At 32.0% G+C, this 23,306-nt stretch overlaps 1 protein-coding gene and 1 pseudogene across 3 annotated transcripts in view; both read left to right on the forward strand.

The window, feature by feature from the left end:
• Window positions 1–19,885, forward strand: part of LOC145291312 (peptidyl-tRNA hydrolase 2, mitochondrial-like) — a 66,433-nt gene extending 46,548 nt beyond the window's left edge. For all 3 annotated transcript variants that reach the window (XM_080137062.1, XM_080137055.1, XM_080137046.1), the window contains 2 exons: window positions 4,522–4,634; window positions 19,775–19,885. In XM_080137062.1, the coding sequence (XP_079993188.1) occupies window positions 4,522–4,634; window positions 19,775–19,824 (163 nt within the window). In that variant the 3' untranslated portion in view covers window positions 19,825–19,885. The remainder of the gene's footprint in view (window positions 1–4,521; window positions 4,635–19,774) is intronic.
• On the forward strand, window positions 16,007–16,123 carry LOC145243659 (5S ribosomal RNA; annotated as a pseudogene).
• Window positions 19,886–23,306: the final 3,421 nt, after the last annotated feature.

Consider the following 23,306-nt stretch of genomic DNA (forward strand, 5'->3'; position numbering starts at 1 on the left):
ATGTTTAGACCAAAAATTGGCTGAGTAATTTGGTAGAGACAGCTGAGGTCAATATTTTTTAAACTTTGACCCCAATTATGACATTTATTGTTTTGGGCTCAAATCAAATTATAAAGTTAAATCCATGTCCAAGTAACCTATATCTAAAATTTCAAGTATTTAGACCCAAAATTGGCAGAGGAGTTTGGTAGAGTTCTCAAATGTCAAATCATTGAACTTTGACCCCTTAACAGCAAAATTTCTGGCTGAAAACCAATTAAAAAGATTTTCCCAAATCTCCATACCCCTTATGTCAAATCTCGAGTCTGTAGACCAAAAATTGATAGTTATTTGGTAGGGAAGTGTACACACACGGACAGACACACACGCACACAGACATTTTCACTTTTATAGATATATAGATTAGTGTTGGGATGATTAATCAAAATTGGGAATCAAAACATCGAAACTTTTTTAGGTATCGGAATCGATATTGGAATCTTAAAAATTTGTGCCTATTTTCCGATGCCAAAAACGATTCCTTTAATTATCTCCTTTTATTTGATTTTGATTTTAAAAAACTTTTCCATTGCTGGTAGTAATTAATACAATAATATTATTTATTGATTTAAACTTCCAGTAAAACTAAAATTCATAGATTTCCCCATCACACAAGTGTGTTTTTATGTTTGAGAAAAAATATGCATATTTAACATGTGCTTTTACAATAATCGGGACAAAATAACCATTTTATAGTTAAATATATAAAAGTAAATATACTAAACAGATTTTAGTGTAGGAATTCAAAATACTGTGTAATCTATATATAAATAGATTACACAGTATTTTGAAATTGTACACTAAAATCTGTTTAGTATATTTTTTATCTTAGTTAAAAAAAAGTAACTGGAATTTGCTGAAGTTACAGTAATTTCATAATTTAATTTTAATCTTAATTTCGTTTCCATAAAGCCAATGTGAACTGTTACAAGAAAGGTTGTCCCCTTTTCTTGTAAATAAGGAAAACATTAGATAAGTGGAAAATGAGATTAGGATAAGCCGAGACTCAAACCTGGTAAGCAAGGTTCAGAAATAGATTCAGAAAATGAAATGCTAGAATTTCGCTATTGTTAAATTTCATATAAAATAGTTTAGATATGTTTGTTTTGTAAAAAGAATTGTTCATTCTTTTATGGAAACTGAATTAAAAAGGTCAGCAAAAAAAAATAATGAACAATACAATTTAAGAATATATTGAAAAATAGGTTAGTGAGAATTCTTTGTTTGCAGAAGTGTGTTTGGAGAATGTGAGTTGGTCACATTTTGAACCACATATCTGACGTCATAGCAGAAAGAGGATTTCTCAATATAAGAGCTAGTTTTAGTGAGACAGTTAGATTTTTATATATTACTATAGAGCTAATGCTCTATCGATTTTTATATATTATAAAGTTGCGATTTCAAAAATATATCCATATGAAATGGGGCGCATCAGCTTGAACCGAAACCAAAACTTATGAAAAAAAAGTGTATATAAGAACAAAGAATTAATGAAACATGTTAAAACACTTTAAGAAGAGCTAAAACATTTAATTTTCAAAAAGGACTCAAATTAAGTTATACAACTTGAGTTCCTTCAGCTGTAATCAAAACCAAAACCAAAATTTATGAAGAATTCTTAATAAAATTTAAAAAAATAAAATTTATTCAAAAAAAATTTATAAAAAAAATAAATTACTAGATTAATTGAGTGCCATCAGCTATAATCGAAACTGAAACTAAAACTTATGAAGAATTCTTGTTTAAATTATTTATAAAAAATAAATGACTTGAGTGCCATCAGCTATAACCAAAATCGAAACCAAAACTTATGAAGAATTCTTGGTAAAATTATTTATTACAAGAAATAGGAGTTCATAACAATTAAATGACAGTTACTTGGAAGTAACCGTAACACACAAAATAAATAACACACACACTATCTTATTAATATATAGATAATTAAAAAATATATTTTTAAAGAAAATTTTCATTAGCTCTCACAGATTATGTCAAGTAAATGAAGTTAAAATACTCTTATCAGAATGGAGACCAATGAAAAAGAAAAGAAAAATACAGTTTTAAGTTAGCATTTGAAGAGATGTCTATTAACAAAAATTAGATTTAATGTGTTTATATGATTAGCATGCATTTTGAATAGAAGGAACTTTGAAAACATTGTTTTGTAAGATTTAATTTGAAAATTTTAGAAAACTAAATAATATATAATATTTTTGTTTAATAAAATCAATTTCTTTTTTTTTTTTTTCGTTTTCAGTATTATCCTTGAGGGGTTGGCCCTTTGTGGAGAGAGAACACAAGGAGCTGACTTCTTGAGGTTAATACCACCAGCAAATGAAGAGAAAAAGAAAAAAATCCCAAGTTTTTGAAAAAGATGTCTTACATTGAAAGTCTCAGAAAAAACAATGATTTTAATCATTTAATAAAAATTATATATTTACTTTTCTAAAATTTTCAAGTTATATTAAATATGCAAAGAGATACTCTTCATAAAATGTTATGAAAAAAAATCAAATAAAGAAGAGAATAAATATTAAGTTATGACAAATGTTTATTTTTACTTTTGTCTGTTTCTTGTTTAAATCTAACTAATTATTTGACTTTTTTCTTTGGTGAGTGCTCATGAAAGACAATTTTTTAAAGTTTATAAATATTTAGGACATTTATTTCAGTAATAATTAATTTAAATTTCTTTTATTTTGTTGATTTCATATGTAAAAAAAAAGGTTGTTTTTTGTTTTTTTTTTAGAAAAATTACACAAAATAATTCAAAGAATCACGAGTTGTTTATTTAACTTTGTTCCAAGAGGTGTAGGGGCATTTTGATGCAAGAAAAGATTTATAGGTTTTTGCTCAGAATTACCTCTATATTAAAAAACAAAAAAAGAAAAATCTGTACCCATGACGAAACGAAAATATTATATTCCAAAAATTATGTAAACTGATCAAGTAGTTTTATTTTTATAGAGAAAATCATTTTTAAGCAATTAATGGGAATTGGTAGGCATTACAACATAAATCATTCAAATTTGAATTATTTAGTTATCTCCTTTTGTCTTTTTTAAAGATTGTTGTAAAAATGTTGGACAAGACAGCCACTTTTCTGTTCTCATAAAATTCCTTATTTAAAAATAACACTACTTAATCAATTTATGTGATTTTTGGAATATCATATTTTTGTTTCATCACAGGTAAGTACATCATTCAAATTTTTATTTATTTTTTGTTTTTTAATACAGGAGGAATTCTGGACAAGAATAGATTTATAATATATTAAGAGGAAGATCCAGCATTCTCTGAGATTGAATGCCCTTCTCCTAGCCCATAATACACTGTTATATTTTTTTTATTCTTATTTTGTACCTTTTTTAATTTTTTAAGTAGGGTCCTGAAATGCACTCATTGCCACTATAGCATAAGGAGCTATTATGATGGGGTCAGATTTATAGGGAGGCAATGTAGGTGGGGAGTTGGCAGTGAGATGTTTGTTCACATTACATTTATATTTCTGCACAATGTACAACAGAGAAGCAGGGAAAAAATTCCAAAGGCAAACACTCTAAGGAAAGAAGTTATTAGGGTATGCGGATCTTTACAGTGAAGGGCTGGGATTGTACTGCTAGTTGAGTAGGTTAGGGACATTTATGTTGAGGTGGATGCAAATGCACTAAGTTTGTTGGAGTACATCCATAGAAGTATTTGTGAAACAAGCATAGCAATGTGACAGGGACTAAAGCTTGGGTTTAGAAATTCTTTTTTGCACTCTGCCCGAGATCGAGAGGCTGGTGGATAGTGCACCAGACCAAATGTGACAATAATATTCCATCTCTTTAGGCAAATGTTTTAATCAGTTGTAATGAAAATGAGTAATTTTTAACTATGAGTAACTGTTAACCACGATATAAGTAAAAAAAAAAACACTCAGGGTACATACATAGGGTGGAGAGTATAATTAGCATGTGTCAATCCACTTTTTATCAACCGACTTTTTATTTTATTAATTTGGTGATGAAAAATAGGAAATCTGCGTACGTTTTCTACTATGTAGCACAAAATGACATTTACACATAATTGGTGTGCTTCTGCTTTTGTATTTTTTTAATCAAAGAAAATTCAGTGAGAAACAAACAAACTTACCATTTTAATTGGTTCTTCTGAAATTTTCTGTCTTGATATTGAAGGTATTGTTTTATTTTATCTTATGAGAAGTAATGCACATATGTAAAAAGTAGGTAATTTAAACCTATTTTCTTTAACTGCAATTTTGAAGGGCGTTTCTTGTCATAGTAAAACCTTTGATGTTAGTTTTTTTTGCTATAGTTGGAGTTATGTCCCTTCGATAAAACATCTTTTCAAACAACTTACCAGAAATTTATTATTTACTGATTACATTGGATTTTATTTTTAACAAGTTTGTAAAACAATTTGTTTATTTTCAGATTTTTTTCTAAATTACCGTTATCATTTTTGTTTCATTTTTAGTTTGCAACTTTCTCGTGAAGCATCTAAGGTGGGCTTAAATGCCTGTCTGATTTCAGATGCAGGACGGACACAAATTGCCCCAGGTTCAAAAACTGTACTTGGAGTCGGACCAGGTGAGTGTGTGCTTTGTTAGTTTTTTTTGGTTTTTTTCTTTAATTAAAACATATATTTATTCAAATTTTTAAACTAAAAAGAGATTAAGCCAAAATAAACAGAAAAGTTAAATTTTTTTAGACCAACTATGGTCACTTAAACACAGATTCCATGCATGACTACAAGTGAAACTCTTTCAATCAACCATACCATCTCTTTAGTGTCTTTAATCATATAATTTATTGTAACAACATCACGCAAATTAAACTCTGTCCAAGGAAGTCTCAATTGTGACTGATTGTAAAACAAATCCGTTTGTTAATTGTATCAAGACTTCACGGTTTTCATAGGGTGAGCGACAAAGTTCAGATCTATAGAAGGTGAAATTATATTACCACTGGAAAATATATTCTATGGACAAGAGATTTTCTTCCTTTGGAATTAAAAAATGTGTAATATCTACTGCGCCAAATAGTTTAGAAATTCCTCTAAAGTGAGATCTTGGTAGACAGTATTGTTTAGGTCTTGTAATATGTGGAATCTGTTAGATTACATAAGAATGTTGAAATTAGATGATGTAAGAATAGAAAATTTCTTTGTTGAAATGAGATTATGTAAGAATAGAAAATTTCTTTGTTGAAATGAGTTATGCGAGAATAGGAAATTTCTTTGTTGAAATGAGATTATGCAAGAATAGGAAATTTCTTTGTTGAAATGAGATTATGTGAGAATAGGAAATTTCTTTGTTGAAATGAGATTATGCTAGAATATGAAATTTTATTTGTTGAAATGAGATTTTATTTGTTGAAATGAGATTATGCGAGAATATGAAATTTTATTTGTTGAAATGAGATTATGCTAGAATAGGAAATTTCTTTGTTGAAATGAGATTTTATTTGTTGAAATGAGATTATGCGAGAATAGGAAATTTCTTTGTTGAAATGAGATTTTATTTGTTGAAATGAGATTATGCGAGAATAGGAAATTTATTTGTTGAAATGAGATTTTATTTGTTGAAATGAGATTATGCGAGAATAGGAAATTTCTTTGTTGAAATGAGATTTTATTTGTTGAAATGAGATTATGCGAGAATAGGAAATTTATTTGTTGAAATGAAATTATGTTAGAATAGGAAATTTCTTTGTTGAAATGAGATTTTATTTGTTGAAATGAGATTATGCGAGAATAGGAAATTTCTTTGTTGAAATGAAATTATGGAAGAATAGGAAATTTATTTGTTGAAATGAGATTATGGAAGAATAGGAAATTTTATTTGTTGAAATGAGATTATGCGAGAATAAGAAATTTCTTTGTTGAAATGAAATTATGGAAGAATAGGAAATTTTATTTGTTGAAATGAGATTATGCGAGAATAGGAAATTTCTTTGTTGAAATGAGATTATGCGAGAATAAGAAATTTCTTTGTTGAAATGAAATTATGGAAGAATAGGAAATTTTATTTGTTGAAATGAGATTATGCGAGAATAGGAAATTTCTTTGTTGAAATGAGATTTTATTTGTTGAAATGAGATTATGCGAGAATAGGAAATTTCTTTGTTGAAATAAGACTATGTAAGAATAGGAAATTTCTTTGTTGAAATGAAATTATGCAAGAATAGGAAATTTTATTTGTTGAAATGAGATTATGCGAGAATAGGAAATTTCCATGTTGAAATGAGATTATGCGAGAATAGGAAATTTCTTTGTTGAAATAAGACTATGTAAGAATAGGAAATTTCTTTGTTGAAATTAGATTATGTAAGAATAGGAAATTTTTATATTGAAATTAGATTATGACAAAATTAATAACAATTTCTTGGTCCACTTGTATTTTAAGGAAATTCTGAATAGAAACATAAATGATGTTCAAGATATTTGACAATAAGTATAAAGTTATCTTGTTGGATCAAGTCTGACCTAAATAGCATTTAAGTTGACAAATCAAACTTTGCTTCTGACTAGCAATTTCCATTTATTATTTTTGTACCATGTTATTGGTAATAATGTTCTTTACCACAATTTATTTTAAAAGTTATTTAGTTTGGCCCAGAGGATTAAAACATTTTTAAATAGCTACCTGAAAATGAAAATCAGCAAGTAGGTTAACTAATTTTAAACTGAAGAATATGATAACAGTTGTCTACCTCAAGTTTAAAAAATGTGTAAACAAATAAAAATTAAATGTTAAATGACTTCACTGCATCCTGGGCAACGCTGAGTAGGTACAACCAGTTAATAAATAAGATAGAAAGAGTAGAAAGTGGACCTTGGGGCTACTTTCATCAGCATTGTAAGCCTTGCTTTTCTTCTTGTGACCTTTAGTCCTCACATTCGCAATATTTCTGACAAAAGAAGAATTGCTGTTTTCTGAGTTATAATCTATTCATTTAACACTTATTGTTGGCTAGTTTTTAACCTTAAATTTCAATTTTTAATTACTTTTTGTGAACTACTGAAATGAACCCCTCCCTAAATCTTTTGTTATATTTATTGGTTAAGTACCAATTTTTCAGATTATAAATGTTCTTTTAAACTGACTTGTTATTCTTAAGAAGTTGGTGTATAAATTCAATTTGATCTGAAAGTTATGTAAAATAATCCCCTTCTTCTGTGAAGTTAATATTTGCAGTGGATGTATTCACCATATTTGGTTATTTAATAATTTTGAAGGGGGAAAAAATTACTATTTTAATTGAACATGAATTTCTTAAATCTCACTGTTCAATTTTTAGAAGTGAGGCATGATTTTTTAATGTAAATTTACCAAAATAATCACCTAATTGAAATTTGGAAAAAGCATTTGTGAATAAGATTATTTTGGCTAAAGATTGGTAAAAAAAAATAAGTCAAATAGTAAGACCATTTTATGGTAGACTTACATAAAATGTCCTTAAAAGTTGAACAGATAATTTATTTAAAAAACTTTTTTTAATGCTTTTTCACCCCAAACACAGCACAGTGCCACTTGAATGTAAGAGACTACTATTTGAGACAAAATTTACAGGAATACTATGTAGGGAGTTAAGTAGCGAGATGTCTGTTTACATTACACTTGAACTTCTGCATGTCATTAGTCAGGGAAGCAGGGACCCAGGAGGGAATAAACTATTTGAGTGGAAAGCTTTCCAGCATCTAGGGATTTCTACAGTGAAGGGGTGGGATTTTGCTGCTTGTTGAGTTAGTCGGGGGAATTTACGTTGAGGAGACACAAGGGCTTGGAGTTTGTTAAAAAACTTGTAAAATAGGCACAGGGATGCAGTTTTTCGTTCATGAGACAGAGGTTGGAGTTTGTTTTTTTATCAAAGTTTTTTTTATAACTTGAAAATGTGTCATTTGATCAATGAGAATCCAAAGATTTTTCTCACAAAATTGAATGGTACAAATTATAGACAGCCCTCTCCCCCTCCTCATTCGAAAAAAAGAAAAGAAAGAAATTTTTTGATCTCTGAAGTGTTACGTTATCTATCTAGTTTAGGTATAAAATTCATTGTTATAGATTATGAGTTCAAATATCTTATGCAAAACCTTTTTAAAATGCAATATCTATATCTATATATATGTTTGTCTGTTTTAAAATCAATATGTTAAACAAAAAAGACAACATACTATTTGACTCTATATAATTTGGGTGACGCTGAAATAGGATTAAATTAATGAAGCACCAAAGAAGAAGAAAAAAGATTGGTGAAAGTCTTTTATACAACTGAATAGCCATGAATAATATAACCCACCATGTTTGTTTTTCTCCTTGTTTCCTTCCCAAACTCTTTTTTTGCTTTTATTCTCCTCAAACTCCTTAATTCAAGTGTTTCAGAAATTCACATATAACAATGCAAAGTGTGTGTTAATGGTACTTGGTTTAATCAACTTCAGATCGTTATTACGAGGTTCTGGTTTTAATTAAAACAGAAACTTTTTTCAATATGGGAAATGTTAGAGGATTTTTTTTATAACGAGTAAATGACACCTTTTCTTACATTGATGTCTTGCATACAAATCACTCTTAACCCTTTCTCTGCTAGACTCTGTCTCTGGTTCACCTCTTCTATTACTCTATGGTTGCAGTAAGATCCGAGTCAAAATAAATTATTTTATTTTAGGAGTCAGAGACAAATATTTAAAAATTTCAGGAATTGGAGTTTAGACTATTACTTCAACAAGCCTTGTTTCCTCATTGAATTCTTCAGATTTTCTTGAAAACAAACAAAAGATTTTAAGTTCAGAAAAACCTTGAAAAATGCTATAAATAGTTTATAGTGTATATATATATATTTATTTTGGCAGCAAGTCTGATTGAACACGGCAGAATAATTTTTTTTTCCGATTGTTCTCGATATCTTTTCCATTCGCCGAGTGGTCTTTTTTATATTAGCTGGCATGTTGTATAAAATGGTGGCCAAAAGTTGTTGTTCAGCCATATTCTTCTCAAGTGCTTTCTATTGGTGCGTCCAATTATCATCAGGAGTGATTGTTGTCGTTTTCGTTTTCTTTTCCTTTGAGGCTTGGTGTATTTATAGTTTGTTTTTTTTAATTGGTTATAAAGGTGAGTGCAGGATGGTTAGAGATGAATTATTTTTAATTTTGATTTTCTTATTTTATAGTTTATTTATTTAGTATAAATTAATTAAAAAAAAAACCGAAAAAAACTATAAATACACTAAGCCTCAAAGGAAAAAAAAAAAGAAAACAACAACAATCGCTCCTGATGATAATTGGGCGCACCGATAGAAAGAGCTTAAGAAGAACATGGCTGAACAACAACTTTTGGGTGCCATTTTATACAACATGCCAGCTGATATGAAAGATATAAAAAAGACTGCTCAGCGAATGGAAAAGATATCCAGAAAAATCAGAAAAAAGAATAACTGTCATGTTCAATCAGATGTGCTTGAATATATATATGTATATATATATATAGTATTTAAATAATGTACAGTACTTGTGAGGCGGGGTGCCCAGTCGTAAAATATGCTTAAATATGATATTTTAATTTGTCCAGATTTTGTATATATTATTAATATTATAGAGTTGTGATTTCAAAATTTAAAAAAATATATTTGGGTGCTATTAGCTCAAATCAAAACCGAAAGTATAACTGTAGCATTCAAAGCTGGTGACGTTACCACCTATCAATGTGACACGCATATGAACTGATTAAAAATAAACTAAGATGAATGTACAAAATGTATAATGATTTTTTAAATTTTGATCCTTTAAAAACTATTGAACCGGCTAAAGACCTATAAAAGAACTGTCTATAAAAAATCCAATCATGTGAGGCCCCCTGGTGCCGCTCTGAGACTTTTAGTTTTGGAAGAGATAGAGTTTGAAAATATGGGGACAGACAGACAGATATATAGCCTTTTATTTACTTTTTATTTACAGATATATAGCCTTTTATTTACTTTTTTTTTTACTAGCAGGACTCGTTAACCGGCGTTGCCCGGTGGAAGTCTTTCTTCCCCACCCATCCCTTGCAAAAAAGTAAACTATGGTTGTTGACAACCTGCAAGTACTGTTTGAATCTGAAAAAAGCAAATAATGTAATGCATAAATCTGTATAGAATAATAAAATCAGGAAAAATGGTCCATTAGAATAAGAATAGAAAGTATAAACAGATTTTTTAGAATTTAGGGATTCTCACTGTATATGAACTATTCTATACGAATTTATGCATTAACTTATTTGCTTTAGATTGATAGAAACTCCCCATATTAAGAACGACTTTCGGAATAGACACCACTAACCTCCCCTTGGAATAGATACCCCCAACATCCCCATGTAAAAAACGTATATTGGAGTAGAGCACCCCTTTTTTAGTTGGGGGTAGTAGATAAATAAATCTCCCAAACTTAACCGTGAAAATCGTACGCAGAATACTCACCCGCAATTAATATGATTGGTGACAGTGTTGATAGGAGAAGTGGATTTTTGTATCGGCCATGTGAGTACAAATCTGGCAAGCATTGAATTACAGTGCAGAATACATATGTTTATATCTCTAGAAGCACTTGTCTGCGCAAAATTTGAATGAGATTTTCGTAATCAGTATAAATGAAAACCTACCAAAAGTGGCCATTGTAATGAAAAATGTGGAAGTGGACGTAATGTAAAACTTTACCCCCTCCCCCACCTAAAAAAAAAAAAATGGTAACATGTGCGCGTGTAAAGAAACGTCACCGTCAACGTTACTAGTAAACGTCAAAAGCAAAAAGCAAAAATAAGCAAAGGTGAACATGTTTTGGTTGATTGTCGGTCTTTGTCACCTCGCTATTTTTAAATAGTTTATTCAGGTTAAATTCAAGCTTCACAATATTAAATTATTAGGTGGATGCACAGAATAGTTTTTTTTTTTTTTTTTTTTTTTTACACAGTGATCACCACTTATCAAGGCCCGGAAGCCACTCAGGGATAAGGGTTATTGCAAGTACATTACGTTAGTGTGGAGATTTGATGAAGTGTTTAATTAAGGGGTCGGTTCATTAGGAATTTGTTAACATTGGACTTGAAGACATCCAAGCTGTAGTCCGGAGGGAAGCAGACAGACGGAACAGAGTTCCACAGGCGTGCAGTTCTAAGAAAGAAGCTTTGTTCATGGAATCCGCGTTTTGATTTAGGCACAGATATAGAGTGGGGGAAATTTTTCACAGTGGATTCAGCTAGACGGGTGTTTTTCGTGAAAGATTGGTGAGGGGGGACGAGAGATTGGAGTTCAGACAAGCACCTGCCATGGAAATAACGATAAAACAAGAATAGGCTCGCAACGTCTCTTCTGTGGGAGAGAGGTTGCAGGGTAGAGAAAAGGGCATCCCCCACTAAGCCACGAAGTCTATTTTGTACTCTGTCAAGGCAGGATAGGCTGTTTTTAGCAGCTCCTGCCCAGATATGGCAACAGTATTCCATCCTTGGACGTACTTGGCTTTTATATAGATAGAGAATTGCATCAGTAGTGAGATATCTTCTGGAGCGGTAGAAGGATCCCACCATCTTTCCAGCGACCTTGGCAACAGACTTGATGTACGTGTTCCATTTCAGATCAGGAGTAAAGGTCAAACCCAGAAGCTTGTCAAAACACGGGGCCTCACCCAGACGAGAGCTATCCATCACAATTGATGCCAGCTGGGGATCAGAACGTTGATGATGTAAGGATATGAGTTTGGTTTTAGATGCATTAAAGGTAACCAGCCACATCTTCCCCCACTGAACCACGCGCTCGAGATCAGAGGAGAGAATCAGAGAGAACTTTATCATTTACAGCCTTTGATGTGTTGCCGTAGATGGTCGTGTCAGCATAGATGTCAACGAATGATTTAAGTATGTGTTTAGGGAGGTCATTGATGTAGATCAGGAAGAGAGTTGGGCCCAGGATTGACCCCTGAGGGACTCCAGCATTTATATTGCAGGCCTCCGATTTTTGTCCAACTACCACTACTCTTATGAGCCTATCGGAGAGAAATGATTTAATGATTGAGAAAACATTTCCAGTTATACCGTAACTGGAAATCTTGTGCAGTAAACCCTTATGCCATACCTTGTCGAAGGCCTTTGATATGTCAAGAGCAATTGCCCTAGAAAGGAAGCCTTTGTCAAGAGATTCACTAATCCTGTGGGATATAACCGTCAGCACATCTGCGGTAGATCTTGCAGAGTGCAAACCATATTGTATGTCACTAAGAAGGTTATTCCTGCTGAGGTGGTTGACTATTTCTCTATTTAATATGGATTCCAGCAACTTACTCATAACATACAGGAGACTTATAGGTCTGTACTGAGAGGGAGATGACTTATCACCTGAATTCTTAAATACAGGGCAAACTGATGAGGTCTTCCAGGGAGTTGGAAAGCACTTCTCCTTAAGGCAGTGCTTAAATAGTTTCGTAAGTATGGAAGCGAGTTCTGGTTGAAGCTTTTTTAACACTATAATTGGAATGCCATCAGGGCCAGTTGCTTTACTGGAATCTAGGTTCTTTATTAGCTTGGCGACCTCATGCACGGATATTTGTATGTTACCTAGCTTGTTCTGTGTTATAGGAGGAAATATGGGGAGTTGATGGCCTTCGTCGCATAGGGTAGAATTAGCTGCAAAGTTCTTTGCAAATAGTTTGGCCTTGTCTGACGCTGACGAGATGACCTCTGGACCATTGATAATGGTTGGGATAGAACGCACACTTCTGTTCAGGATTTTATTTGTTATTTGCCAAAACTGGTGGGATCCAAGCCGTTGATCAGCTACCTTGGATTTAACAGACTGGGCATATAGCTCTCTTGCATTTTTTATTACTCTTTTACAGTGGTTGCTGGCAGACCTGAAAGCAGCTTTAGTCTCAGTGCATCTATTACGTTGGTAGCTATGGAAAAAGTGATTTCTGTGCGCGATAGCAGCAGCACATTCTGGGGAGAACCATGGCTGTTAGGTTTTTGTTGGAATTTTTTAGATGGTATGAATTGGTCTATGCTTACAATTAACCATTCGGTCAGATCTGATACTATAGAGGACACTTCCTTTTTAAACATGGAGTGCAGAGGTAAATCAGATATGAATGTACGGAAGCTATCCCAGTCAGCCATAGAGTATCGGTATACAGTACAGTGGAGGGGTACGTCTGGGGGCTTCTTACATTTCGTTTTTATCTTAACTGATACGACGCAGTGGTTGGAGGATTCTAGAGGAGAATGAACGGAACATGAACATAGCTCAGGGGAAGTTGAGAGAAAACGGTCTAAGAGGCTTGCATATTGACCGGGTGTATCGGGCACATGGGTGGGTTCGCGAACAATCTGAGTGAGGTTTAATTACCATTGCTCCCAGGTCCACTCTGACCCGGAGTAGTAGTACCTGTTAGGGTCCCAACTATGGGTTAAATAGAAACTGATTTGAAAACAACAAATATATTCTATTAAAAAATTTTCTTCAAAATCTTTGGATTCGGCATTAAATAACCCGAAAAGGGTTGATATGCCGTAAAACAAAAACAACCAACCAACCAATACACACAAAAGAAAAACGAATTTATAGGAGTATATATATATATATGTATATATATCTAAATCTAAAACTCCAAAAATCCAAAAGATCAAAATTAAATGAAAACATTCTTACCAATTACCCTTGTTTCAGAGAAGCTGCCCCCCACACCTCACACACATTAAAAACGAACTTGTATCACATTTGCTTTCTTAAGCAAGCAAATAAATTTATAATGTTATAAAACTATTAGACATATAATACACATTCTACAAACCAATTCAAGGAAACACCCCCCTCCCCTATGCACTCATTTGACCAAGTACCAAAGTGGCCCTCACTTCCACCCAAGTAATAAAAAAATAAATAAAAAAAAGTAGTAAAAGGTGAAACAAGAAAAAAGAGGGAAAAGCAAAAGACAGCAATGACCATGGTCTGACCCCCAATAAGCAAGGGTAGAGGTGGAACACACCCATGAAGACCTTTAGAATCATTTACAGACATTTCCACCAAAATGGACTGCGAAAATGCTTTTATACATTCTGAACTCGTTTTAAATATATTTTAAATATTTTACACTTTGAATACTTTCTGAATAGGATGCTTCACAGAACGTCTGAAACATGTAAAAAACTACTTCAATGATTTAAAAACATTATTACAATGATCTAAAAATGATACCTTTTTTAAATGAAAAATCAAAACACGGAATAATAATAAAATGTTAAAAAATGCATACCGATTGTTGGTGACCTTTCTCATTTAAATATACATCTTTCTCTCGGAATCTCTCAACCAATTTTATATATATATATATATATATGTGTGTGTGTGTGTGTTATTTGTTTTTGTTTTTGCGATACGTTTTGAATGAATTCAATTATTTACGAAAGTGCATTTTTTTACCTAAATGCAAGTTGGATATAATTTTCCCTTTAACCAATTTAGTACCCCCACATGGGGAGCGGTATATATATTGTTTTTAAAATATAATTATCCACTGACACGTATTTGGTAGTCTATGACTCATCCAGCCTGTGATGAGTCGTAGATGACGAAACACGTGTCAGTGGATAATTATATTTTAAAAACAATATATATATATTATAAATTATTACAAGTGGCAGAATATTATTTAAGTTAGTGTCAAAGTTGTTTATTTTTATTTGAGGAGTCAAGCATTTGTGTTAGCAAATCCACATTCTGTCATTCAAATGGATTCAGATGAAACACTAGGGTTTATTTATCAGATGTTGGAGTAGAAACATACAAACAAATAATGAAATCCTAATGAAATATATTAATTTCTTTAGGTTTGTTTTGTTTTATGGCATATCAACTCTTTTGGGGTTATTTAATGCCAAATCCAGTAACTTTGGAAAATGATTTTATGCTTCAAGTTCTTTATATCTTTAAATATTTATTTATGGTGTTTGGTTTGGTTGTTTTGTAGAGGAAAATTATAAAAGTTATTAAATAACAGCAAAAAAAATGTTTTTGACTTTGCAGAACATGATTGAGTTTTGCAAAGGGAAAGATAAAAACAACAGATGTTTGGTGCATTTTAGGTTAGGAAGCCAGTATCTTCAGACAGCCTGATCTGGTAGCAGCATCAATTTCTTTAGAAATAAACATTTATTTTGATGGTTGCATATACAGTGTTATTGAATGTGTGGGAATTTTTTTTACACCAGAACAATACCCAATACATTAGCTGCACGCACACACACAACACATAAACTAAATTTGTTCAACATATGTATCACACGAGCAGTCCTAGGTAAGTTTGCTAGTAAATATATAAACTTTTATTTTCAAATTGTTTCAATAGTATTTTTTAATACTTTTTTATTAAGTTGTAGATTAAAAACAAAAATAATATTACAATATATTAAATAAATATTGATTTTGTTAAAATCACTTTTGCTTATATTATGTGGACAGTTGTTTTTTTTTTTGTTTTTTTTTTTTTTTGAAATATTAAACGTTCATAGTGGGTCATATTGATTTTATCAAATATTGCATTACCCTAATTTGTAACCTAACTTGATTTTGTTTTTATCTATCTTTCTCAATGTTGTTGACAACTTGGCTATCCAATATTTAATAATCAGGGTACACTTTCCATCAAAAAATGATAAAAATAAAAAATAAATTTCAAGCAAAACAAATCAAGCATTGAAAGCTATTAAAAAGTTTGATATCAAATTTATTTACATTCAAACAATTCTATTCAGGGATTTACTTTCAAAACTTTGCTTTTTCTTTTTCCTTTTCATCACCATTTTGTTTTGCTCAGCATAAAAAGTGAGTTTTTAGTAAATAACATTTCTTCATTCAAGTAGAGTTTCATTTACATTATTCCAAAATTTATATATAGTTATATATAAAGTTAGGTATGTGTGTATGTTTATATATTTGTATAATTATACGGCATGATCACGTTGACACACCGGTTCCCGTCAGATCACCGAAGTTAAGCAACGTTGAGCCTGGCTAATACCAGATGGGTGACCATTTGGGAATTCTAGGTGCTGTATGTGCTTTCCACTTATCTCGGCATTGTTTCCAGTCGTCCTGAACCTCCACTTGCCACTGGTATTCAACAATGTTGACTCAGGAGAGGTGTAGTTGGAGATTGCGCAACTCTTGCCACAAAAATTTCACGCGCAGGCACCCTTACCGTGGGTATCCATAGTCTGTCAAGACTGAAGGAAGTTATATTTGTATGTACAAAATTCACTCCTAAACTAATTAGATATTTATAATTATTAAATAATTATGCATTTTAGAACATGTCTGCTAGTTGTATGGGCCTGTAATGAGGGATATATTGACTTTCATGCAAAAGTAGAAGACAATAGGAAACCCTTTGTAAAAACTGAGATGCCTCCAATGTTTTTGATTTTTTTAAACAATAGATATTAGACATTAATTAATAAATATTCCTCGTTTTCTTTGGAGTTTTTTTTAAAGTGCTTTTAGGTATAATATGCACTGAATGTCCCATTGGAAAATCCAAATATTTCAGATCTGCATTAAATTTGATTCATAGTAATTAGACACAGATTAAGTAAGATTGCCTGAATATCAATTAGACATTTTTTAAAATCATTTAATGGATTTTGATCAAAATTTGAATAAGGATTTTCGACATAAAGTTTCCTATTATTATATCTTTATTTTAATCTTGGTATTTACCATCTTGTGTGATATCCATTGTTCCACTCCACCAGTTTTATTACATAAGCTAGCAAAAGTACCCGTCGTTGACTGGGTTCAAAAACAGTCTACAGAAAATGGACTCTGATTTATGAAAGTATGATAGGTTATGAAAAGGAAGGGTTGTAAAGAGATAGCTTCGAATTTGGGGGTATCAAAACCAAAGCAAAATATGATGAAAGTAAAAATAAAATAGGTAAACCCCATAATTTATTATACCATACCTGTTCACACTGAAACACTTATCACAATATTTTGTGGATCTATATTAAAAAACCTTGTTAAACTTTGTGACATATTTCCATTCTATAGAGGTCAGGCGCGAACGAACACCCCATAATTTTATTATACCATATTTCTTCAAACTGAAACATAATTATCAAAGTATATTTACGCAGATAGATATGAAAAGTCTTTATTAAAGTTTGTGCCTATTTCCAATCTATGGAGGCCAGGCGCGAATGCAGACCCCACAATTTTATTATACCATCCCTATTTAAGTTAAAACATACTTATCAAAGTATTATGTACATCTATATCAAAAACACTTGTAAACGTTTTTTTTTTTTTTTTTTTTTTTAATTTTTTATTTCCATACTTTGTAAACCAGGCGCATACGCAGACCCCACAATTTTAATGAATCATCATTATGCCAGATCAAACATACCCATTCCTGTGTCACGATACATCTTCTATCATTATATGTGATCAGTTTTCTATAATAGTCAACCATATAGGAGCCTATTCGTGACCAGACACACACACACAGACGTTCAGCTTTATATTATAGATTATGAATATGTAGATGATAAAAATACACAATTTTTGTTTGGTGAGCTTTTTTTCTACATAATCTGTTCTGTTATGTCGAAAACTGTTCTGTTTCAGGAATTAATTTTACCCATCCAGGAATGTGTTTTTTTTCTAGTAGACATATAGTTCGTTGCTGTTTTTTTTTTTTTTTTTTTTTTTTTTTTTACATATATTATTATTATATTATCGTTTATATTTAATAGCTTCTTTAAATTAAAATAAATTACAGAAAAATATTTTTATTATGCAAATATGTGATTTATTCCAAAGATTAATTTTTGGCATTTATAATTTAAATACAATTTCAGACATATGTCCCTGTGGCATAATCTAGAGATCCAATTTTCACAATCTCTACGCATTAAAGTAGACTGTATTTCAGATATGGGACTTTACATTTCTCCAAAGAAAATAATTTAATAGGGTTAGATCACACAAACGACATTGACAGTTTACAGGTCCATTTCGTGAAATTATTTGTTCATCAAATGTTTCTCTCAGTAAATTGATTGGATCATTTGCAATTTGCAAACGCTCGAATGTCAGTCTCCATGAAGAATTGCCAAATCAAGTTGAATTCAAAATAACTGATAGTTGCCAAATCTGCAATTAAAGAAAATAGAGTTGTTAATTTAAAGTTTGCCGCTTCTAAAATAACACCCTATATATTTTATATTCAATTTTATATATGTGTGATTTGTGTGAACACTATTGAAGCATAATTTTTTCCCCACTATTTTTGACATATTGAATATATTTTAAAATAAAAAAAAGTTATTAATTACAAATATCCAAGGAACAGACTGGCTCTACATTACATATTAGATTATTTTTTTCACTAAGGCCCGTGGAAATTGCAAGGAATGAGAAATATATTTAATCAACAAAAATGTTTTGATAAATCTAATATTTTTCTGGATAGCACAAAAATTGTTTTTTGGACAGAAAAACAAATAACACACAAGTTTAACATTTCTATGAAAATAGTGTCTGTTGTATTTTAAATAGAGAACTGACCCAAACGAGAAAAATTAATAAGTACTAATAAATACTCAGAAAGTAATATTGTGCTACATTGTTCAATATAAATAATTAAATCACAATGTAAGAAACAATTTTTAATTTACTCCTTCAGTTCAACACCTCTTGGCAGACAATGTCCTTCCCCACCCCCCTGTTTCTTTTTGAATGTTCCTTTTTTGTTACATAACGTTTTGCTGACTTATTTTTTGGGTGAAGAACCATTGCACATTGAAATTATTGCAAGTTCCTTTCTCACCCCATTACAACAATGATTATATGTTATTATAATGATATTCTAAAACAAGACTATATCAAAAGGAGTTTTCTTTTTTCTTTTTTTTTTTTAAAAGAGTCACCACTTATCAAGGCCCGGAGGCCACTCGAGAATAAGAGTTAATAAGCGTGCAGTGGTCAATGGGACAATGTCGTAATAATTGTTAGTGGAAATTTGGTAAATTGGATTACTTAAGGGGAAGGGCTCATCAAGAACTTGTTTACGTTGGACTTGAAGACGACCATATTATAGTCAGCTGGACTCCACAGGTGTGGAGTTCTAAGAAAGAAACTTTGTTCATGGAATCTATGATTAGGTTTAGGCACAGATAAAAAGTGGGGGAAATTGATAATGTTTCCAGCTAGACGAGTGTTTCTCGTGAAAGTTTGGCGAGGGGGGACCATAGATTGGAGCTCAGACGAGCACTTGCCATGAAAATAACGATAAAGCAGAGACAGGCTCACACTCTCATATTTTTGTCCAGGGTTGTCAAATTGGGCTTTTAAAAGCTAAATTTCGCAAATTTGGCCTTTTTTAGTTTGGCTTTCAAAAATTGTATTTGGCGTTTTTCAAAGCATAACGTACAGACTAACTGAGAAAGGAACACGCAAAATATTATATCAATGATTATAAAAAGAATTATTTAAAAGCCATTGAGATATAGACAATGACATAGTTGTAGTTACGGATAGACAGACACATAATATTCATTATAATAAGATATACACACATACTACTATCAGAAAAGTTTTCATTTGGATTAAAGTTCTCTGACAAATAAAAGTACTTATTTAACCTTTACAAACTTATATTGTCTTGATTCATTTTTATCTAAATTCATTTATCTTTTTGTGGTTTTCAGGTCCAGCCAATTTGGTCGATCAAGTGACGGGACATTTAAAACTGTTTTAAGTTCAATGTTTCAAACTGTAAATGTCATTCCTTTTTGTAAAATAAAATGTCTTGTTTTATTTACATTTTTTTTCTTTTTTTTTTTTTGTGTTACTGAAAACTTTAACCAAAACACTGCTCTTTGATAATTCTTAAGAAATAACAAGATATGACGAAAAGAAATTTGAGTTGACATTAATTCTTAGGAAGATTAACAGCATCTAATGACAGATAAAGAATTGGATTACTAAATCTGTATAACTTGTTAGTATATCTGCTTGTTTTGTTTGCCTCAGATAGCGATACAGATTCGCTATGATCAAGATCTACCTATATCCAGGGTGGAACAATAAATTTTTCGCCCTAAAGGAAACAATACTACAGCTTTATTTTAAAACTTTTATTCAAAAAGATCAATTCAGGTAACTTGATTATGTAGTAGAGCTGACATCTATTCAATGTAGCTGCCTTCAGTCTCAATCACCACCTCAATACGAGTCCAGAACTGGGAGCAAGTCTTTTCCACAAGCACCAGCAGGATCTTGGCAAATACTCTGCGGATGGCAGTAATCAAGCTGGCTTTGGTGTTGTGAGAGATTGTCGACGTATGACCAGACGCTGTAGTTCAGCGGGTTCAGGTTGGAGGAGGAGAGGGCCAGTGAGAGAAGGGTACAAAGTCGTAGCACTCCTGTTTATCTTTGGAGTTGTGGGCAGTGCAGAGTCCTGCTGTCACACACACGGTCTGCCAGTGGCCACCTGATTGCACCAGGGGATCACCACACTCTTCAACACATCCAGGTACACTTTGGTGTTGATTTTCAAGCCAACTTCGAAAATGTGAGGTGGCATGATGTGGCCATCACTTGAAACCACACCAATGACCATAACCATGGCCAGAAACTTATTGAACTGTGCCATCAAGCGTTAAACTGTCTGGATTTTCATTTTAGGGGTGCTGGCAATGGTCCTGTTGTCTTAACTTGGATCAGTAGAGAGCATGAGTTGTACAGCGGTGCATCTCTGATCTCGTTTGTTGAACATTGTGCCACTTTCAGACATGATAGAAGACTCCTATTGCTCTTGTACACAACTGGCCAACTAGTAGATGGTCTGCAAAAATAAAAGAAAACCAGTTTTCATCAAAAAAAAATAATGGAATCACATCATCTTTTCTACAGCGACAATTTAATTGTTCCACCTTGTATATAACAGTAATAACATCCAAAATTGTGTTTTTGTAATAGTTGATCTGTGAACCCTGACTGGAGTTAATTTTTTACAATGTTCTAAAAGTTTAAAATTGGGAAGGAAAGTATGTTTGTGTTGAATTGAGAATGGGGGGGGGGGAGTCTGTCCTTTCCATGACAAAGGAAGGTGGTATCAGCACAAGAAAAGGGCGACTTTAATTTCCATCATGTTCTAGCTTTCTTTTTTTTCGCAAGGATTTTGAAGGAGTCTGACACATTTCCTCGCAGCAAGTGTCTAGACCATTGGGAGCATACCTCTTTTTTAAGGTACTTAAAGCAACCATGTTTCACTGCTTTCATTTTCCAGATAACTTTAATAAACTGTGAAAACAAGTGTTGGTTATTTAAGAACAATTTATTACAGATCGACAAGTGCATTTCAAATCTAATATGGGGGTCTAAAGGATTGACTAATATTATGATCAGCATCACTATCATAAACACGTTATCAGACAGGAACTTAGTAAAATAAGCATCATGCTAATTTGTAATTGGTTATCTATTAATGCTGTAGCAAATTTGTAATTGGTGCTGTGACCAGGATGCTTTAACATAACCCTTTTTTGCATTACCATAAAAAGAAAATTATGCACAAGGTAAAACTCCTGTCTATTCAATTAATGCAGACAAGACAAGAAGCAGGCATAACAAGGGGGGGGGAGGTGAAATTTAGAGATGCACACACGGATATTTTATTGAAGAGAAAGCAAAATGAAAACAGTAATGGAAAGGGCAGCAAACTCATTCCCCCAATTACAGTATTCAACAACATAAGCGATTTTAACAAATGTGACAAAGGCTCGTGATCAGATTTCACAATAAGCCTGAAACTACTTGCACTCCTACATCTTTCAATGAACATAGTTGAAATTATTCTAAAACAAACATTTATTATGAATGAATATTGATTAGATGCCATAATTACAGATTATCATGAAAACAATAGTATATATTATTTTTAGGTGGTCATTGCATCATTCAAGTTTATACTAAAATGGTTCTCTAAATTAGAGTCTAATAGAACCAGTTCTAACTTTTAGAAATTTGGAGTTTAAAAATTTATATAATTTGGAGTGTTTGCAACAAATAAACAGAACAAGACGGATGGAAATGCCATGATGAGAAATTGTTGAATACTGAGTTTTCATGAAACCATAAAAATCTCAAAGTTGCTGAAGCAATATCTGGCCTAGCTATGAGAACTGAGAAAGAAATAGTACAGGAAACTGTAAGATGAAAAAGGTGTATCCTTAGGCATTCTGACAGAAATGTTTAAGGCTGCGGATAAAACAGGCATTGAGATGATCACAGACTTGGCAAACCAGATGATAAAAGAAGTTGTTATCCTGAAAGATTGGGAACTTAATACAATTATGAATTACTACAAGAGTAAAGGAGAAGCACTAGATGGATGCAATTACAGGGATTTAAAGTTGATGGATCATATCTTAAAGACAGGCTTAGTCCTGATGACCTCAAAAAAGATTAAATCTGGACAGTATATGGAGATGTGTGCAGAACAGGATACTTCAATGGTATGTTCATGTTGAAAAAATGAATGATAGTTCTTGAGTTAGCATATGTAGACCTGTTGAAATAGCAGGTCTAGGTGACAAGGGAAGCCCCCCCCCCCCAAAAAAAAAACATTGGAGGAAATGATAAAAATATACCTGAGGCAAAGAGCGATAACTAGAGATAAGTTACTTTGGATGTCAATTTCTAATAGTTGTCCAACACATGCAAGCAAAACGAATATTAGCATATGATGATGATGATGATTGTATAGCAATTTTTAACACCAAATAAGCAAAAGTTTAAAGACTTTAAATTGTGATTCTGGTTGTAAATATTCATATCCTCACATATTTTATGTTACATCAATGCCTACTAGACACTATTGACCGTTTTCTTTTTTGTTTTTTGTTTTTTTTGCTCAGCATAGACCTCCACACACCCGGGCAACACCGGGCATCCATGGTAGTATATCTATAAAAGTGAAAGTGCCTGTGTGTCTGTCTGTCTGTGTACATTTCTCTACACAATAACTCTGTCAATTTTTAGTCTACAGACTCAAATTTGATATACAGAGTACTGAGATTTGGGAACTGCACGCTTGTAGAACTGTTTTCCGTTTTCCTGCTTTTCAGCTGACTACAATATAGTTGTCTTCAAGTCCAATGTAAACAAGTTCTTGATAAGCCGTTCCCACTTAAGTTAACAAATTTACTGAATTTCCATTACTGACAATTACTATAT

This window comes from Euprymna scolopes, chromosome 2 (genome assembly GCF_053919585.1).
Source record: "Euprymna scolopes isolate OS-2025 chromosome 2, ASM5391958v1, whole genome shotgun sequence".
In the NCBI taxonomy this organism is placed as follows: domain Eukaryota; kingdom Metazoa; phylum Mollusca; class Cephalopoda; order Sepiida; family Sepiolidae; genus Euprymna; species Euprymna scolopes.